The sequence below is a fragment of the Myotis brandtii genome, unplaced genomic scaffold, assembly GCF_000412655.1.
Source record: "Myotis brandtii unplaced genomic scaffold, ASM41265v1 scaffold97, whole genome shotgun sequence".
NCBI lineage: Eukaryota > Metazoa > Chordata > Mammalia > Chiroptera > Vespertilionidae > Myotis > Myotis brandtii.
In genome coordinates, this window is record NW_005372020.1 from 1,490,425 (window position 1) to 1,494,976 (window position 4,552).

The 4,552-nt window shown below is 64.1% G+C and overlaps 1 protein-coding gene across 1 annotated transcript in view; it reads right to left on the reverse strand.

Moving 5' to 3' along the window:
- Positions 1-4,546, reverse strand: part of ADORA2A (adenosine A2a receptor) — a gene marked incomplete at its 3' end in the record, with an annotated part of 5,568 nt that extends 1,022 nt beyond the window's left edge. The window contains exon 1 of the mRNA XM_014533355.1: positions 4,201-4,546. Within this exon, the coding sequence (XP_014388841.1) occupies positions 4,201-4,532 (332 nt within the window). The remainder of the gene's footprint in view (positions 1-4,200) is intronic.
- Positions 4,547-4,552: the final 6 nt, after the last annotated feature.

Below are 4,552 nucleotides of genomic sequence, written 5' to 3' on the forward strand. Positions count from 1 at the left end.
CCACTGCACAGACATCCAGGTGATGATCGACAGCATGACAAGTAGTCCTGGGACTGCATCGGTTTGGTCTGAGGAAATGAGTAAGTGAGGACTGGGGGGCAGGGTGTCCAGGGGGCAGCCAGTGCCGCCCGGCCCCTCCCTGCCATGCAACACGGGTGCCCAGCGGGGCCGGGTCCCAGGAGGGGCTGGACAGCGGATTTTCGGGGTGAAATCTCCCATGGCTTCCGTGTGTTTTTTAAAAATATATTTTCATTGATTTCAGAGAAGAAGGTAGAAGGAGAGATATAGAAACACCAGTGATGAGAGAGAATCATGGATCGGCTGCCTCCAGCACACCCCCCACTGGGGATCGAGCCTGCAACCCGGGCCTGTGCCCTGACCGGGAATCGAACCAGGACCTCCTGGTTCACAGGCCGACGCTCAACCACTGAGCCACGCCGGCCGGGCTCCCATGGCGTCAGTTTTGTCAGCTGATTCACATGAAGAAAACAAGTACCTGGTGGCCTCAGACCTCTTATCTGGCCCTCGTTTCACAGGTGGGGACACTGGGGCCCAGGGAGGGCAATAGACTTGCGGTGGATGTTCCAGAATCCAGAGGCCACTCAGGCCAGGGCAAGTCGGTGGGTTCGGAAACGACACCCGTTCTGAATGCACACAGTCACCGCAGGGCCGCTCCCAGAGGCTCCCGGCCCCTCAGCGGGGGACGCGCCATGTCTACCGAGAACCCAGCCTGCCCGCTCTCGTGCTCTGGAGCCGCACATCCGAAGTCGCCGGCTGTTCCTGTCTTTCGGCAGCTGAGACTTCCGCCGCCCTGGCTCTGTGCCAGGCTGTTTCCGTCCGCCACGAATACTGTCCCACATAACCACGTTGCGTGCGGGCTCTTTTCATGCTAACATTTTCCCGAGGAAAGTGTGTCCCTCCCTGGGCGCTGGCGCCAGTGTGCTCCCATCATTCTGCCTCTCTAGCCTCAGTTTCCTCATCTGTGAAATGGGACTAAGAGGCCGAGGCCTGAAGCACTGGCCCACCCGGCAGGATGTAGGATCAGTGGGTGGAAATCCCAGGGAGGCTGATGACAGCGAGGCTCCAGGCAAGAGCTTCTCAGCTGAGCTGCTCACGGGAGAAATGGGCCGCCCCAGGCGGTAGTGAGCTTCCGGTCATTGGAGGCAATCAAGCAGAAATGAGCCGTGATGGGGATGGTGTGGAGGGCCCTGGAGGCCACCTGCTTGGGGGATTTGCTCATGGTTCTCCAGCAGCAGACCAGCCCGCCCGCCTGCAGGCGAGGCAATGACAGAAGGGGAGCTGCTGGGAAGGGAGGGAGCCTCGAGACACCAGGCAGGAGTGAGCCTGGGATGCGGGCCTGGCCTGAGGCTCCGGGACACGGGCTGGACAGCTCTGGTCTGTCCACTGTGACCTCAAAGGAAGCCCCTCGTGGGGACAGAGACAAACCCACGAGCGGCACTTGCCCATGTGCGGAGCAGGTCCCGGGAAGGGCTCCCAACCTGCTTCCCAGAAGGGCCAGGAGGCGCGGGGCAGGGGCAGTTCCATCCTTTTGTTCTTCAGGCTGTTAGTGCTCGCAGGTATTATTCATGTTTAAAAGCATCAGATTCCTTTTGTTCCAAAGAAAGCCCTTGGCTTGAGGTCCTGGACCAGGTCCCCAGGAGCTGAACAGCACTGGGCCCAAAGGGATCAACAGAACAGCACTGGGCCCAAAGGGATCAACAGAACAGCACTGGGCCCAAACGGGACAATGGAACAGCACTGGGCCCAGACGGGACAACGGAACAGCACTGGGCCCAGATGGGACAACGGAACAGCACGGCCCAGACGGGACAACGGAACAGCACTGGGCCCAGACGGGACAATGGAACAGAATTTGGCCCAAAGGGGACAATGGCTGAGCCGCAGCCCCACCTGCCACAGCCCCTGGACTTAGAGCGTCACATGGTGGCCTCTTGGGCCCACGGGGACCGCCTGGGGGAGGAGTGATGGGACCACCCAGGGGAGGGAGCCCAGAGGGGTCAGGAAGCGGGGCCAGAGCCACCGCCCACACTCGAGGACCCGCTGCCTCCTGGGTCTCCCAGCTCACAGCTGCCCCTTCCTGGGGGCTTCGTGACCCACAGGGAGGGCTCACCCCGTGATCCAAGAGTAACCCCAGAGTTCCAGCGGCTCCATGTGCATCTGCCCTACACTGTGAGCCCTGGGCTGGCCCCGCACACCCCTGCCTGCCTGCTCCGCCTGCTCCGCCACCTCTGCTTGGCCGAGCCCACAGGCTCATTCCCCCGGCCCTGCCCAGGAGGGTCACCCCAGCCCAGCGGCCACAGTGCCCACGGGGGTCAAAGGCAGCCGTGTGCTCTCTGCCCCAGGGGAAGGCGGAGCATCCCCTCCTCACCTCTGTGGGCGCCAAGGTCCAGGAGCCCCACCTGGGCCTTCCACGGCTTTACCAGGCGGAGAGGGCGGAGCGCAAAGGCCAAGGTGTGGGCCAAGGTGTGGGCGGAGCTAGGTCCTATTCGGAAGGTAGTGGGAGTCGTCGGAGGGCGTGGTGGCAGGTTCATGCTCCAACCAGGGCCCCTTCAGAACCTCCCGCAGCTCAAGAAACAGCCGAATCCCTCCCCACTCCCCCCCAGGGCTCACCACTCAGCCGCTCCCTGGACCCTCACCCCCTCTGTGAGCTCAGAGAGGCCTGTCCCTGTTACAGACGAGGACATGGCCCAGAGGGGGACAGCGGACTTTCCAGGGTCACAGCACGTCCCGTCCTCCTACCCCAGAAACCAGGAGCAGGAAAAGGCAGCCACGGCCCTTCTGTGGTGGCCACAGCCTGTCTCTCTCTCTCTCTCTCTCTCTCTCGCCTGCTGCTGCCCTTTAAGTGGGGGGGTGGGGGGGTGGCGGGGGGAGAAAGTGAAAGTGAGGCTGGGCTTTCCCATCAGGCCTGCCTGGCCCAGCCCACATGCAGCCTGACCTGCAGTGGGAGCCAACACTCCGCTCTCCGTCCACCTGGGAGCCCACAGACCCGCCTTGGTTTGGAGTCACCCTCGCGGCCTGGACGCTGCATGCTGCCCTGACTGAGGCCGGCCCTCTAGCTGGACAAGGGTCCTGGGCTCTCCTGGCGCAGCCTCCTGTTGGGCCACACGGCCAGTCCTCTCCTCATCTGAGCCGTGACGAGGCTGCCCGCTCTCCTCTGAGCTGGGGGACAGGGACGCTGAGCTGGGGCAGGCTCTGGGGGACCGGGCCCCCAGCTCCCCAAGGACGGAGTCACAGTGGGTGGCAGGCCTGCTGGTTCCCAGGCCCTGGCCCAGCTGTGCTGCCCGCACGCTGTGTGGCCCCGAGCTGGCCTCTTCCCTGGGCCTCCTTTTTCCGTCCAGAAAAGAAGAGGAAATGACCACTAAGGGCCCCCTTGGGCTCGACACTAACTTTCCATTTGCTCATCCAGCCGCTCCTCCTCCTCCCACCGCCGACGCCCCACCTGCTTGGGGCTGGGGTGCCCCCATCCTCTGAGACCTCCCGAGCCAGGGGCAGGGAGGTGGCAGGAGGCCCCAGGCCAGAGGACACTTCCAGCCGCATCCCTGGCTGGGGAGGTGGAGGCCACCCGTAAACGCAGCCTCTGGGAGAGTCTTCCCTTGCACCCGTGACTGGAGTCCCTTCACAAAAGATTCACCATAAAAACCCCTCCGCCAGCTCCCCCTCCCCCACGCACAGGCTGGCTCCCCCAACACACACACTGGTGGCCCCAGGAGCACAGAATTTGCATAGAGGTTCATATGCAAATGACTCCTGCAGCCTCCGGCCAGTTACTTCCCCTCCCGGGGTCATTCTCCTCCAGTGCTGACTTCAGACCTGCCCCCCAGCATCTGGCGGAGGAGCTGGCGGAGGGGGGCAGGCTTCTAGCTCAGATCCTGTGGTTTCCCGGGGTGCCCCCTCCCCCCACTGTGTGAGCACCCTGCCCAGGCCTGGGCCACACTCCTCTGCCACCAGCCGGAGCATGGCCGCCTCCTCCCCCGGGGGAGTCTGGGAAGGGCCAGGGTGCCCGGTGCCCACAGGGACCATCTAGATCGGTACACCTGCCGGCGATGTGCCAAGCCCCGGGCAGCCCCAGGTGGAGCTCCGTGGCCCTGTCACCTCAACACACCGACACCACAGACAAAACCCCGACCGCGGGTTCACCCCGACCACGGGCACCGGCCAGACCCGGGCCTGGGCGCTCACCGGAGGGGGATGCGGATGGCGATGTAGCGGTCAATGGCGATGGCCAGGAGGCTGAAGATGGAGCTCTGCGTGAGCACCAGCACGAAGCAGGCGAGGAAGAGGCAGCTGTGGCAGGCGGCGCAGAACCCGGTGCTGATGGTGATGGCGAAGGGGATGGCCAGGACCCCCACGGCGATGTCGGCCGCCGCCAGCGACACCACGAAGAAGTTGGTGACGTTCTGCAGGTTGCTGTTGAGCCACACGGCCCAGCACACCAGCACGTTGCCCAGCACGGCCAGCACAGCGATGGCCAGCTCCACCACGATGTACACCGAGGAGTCCATGCCGGACATGGCTGCGGGCGCACGGGGGC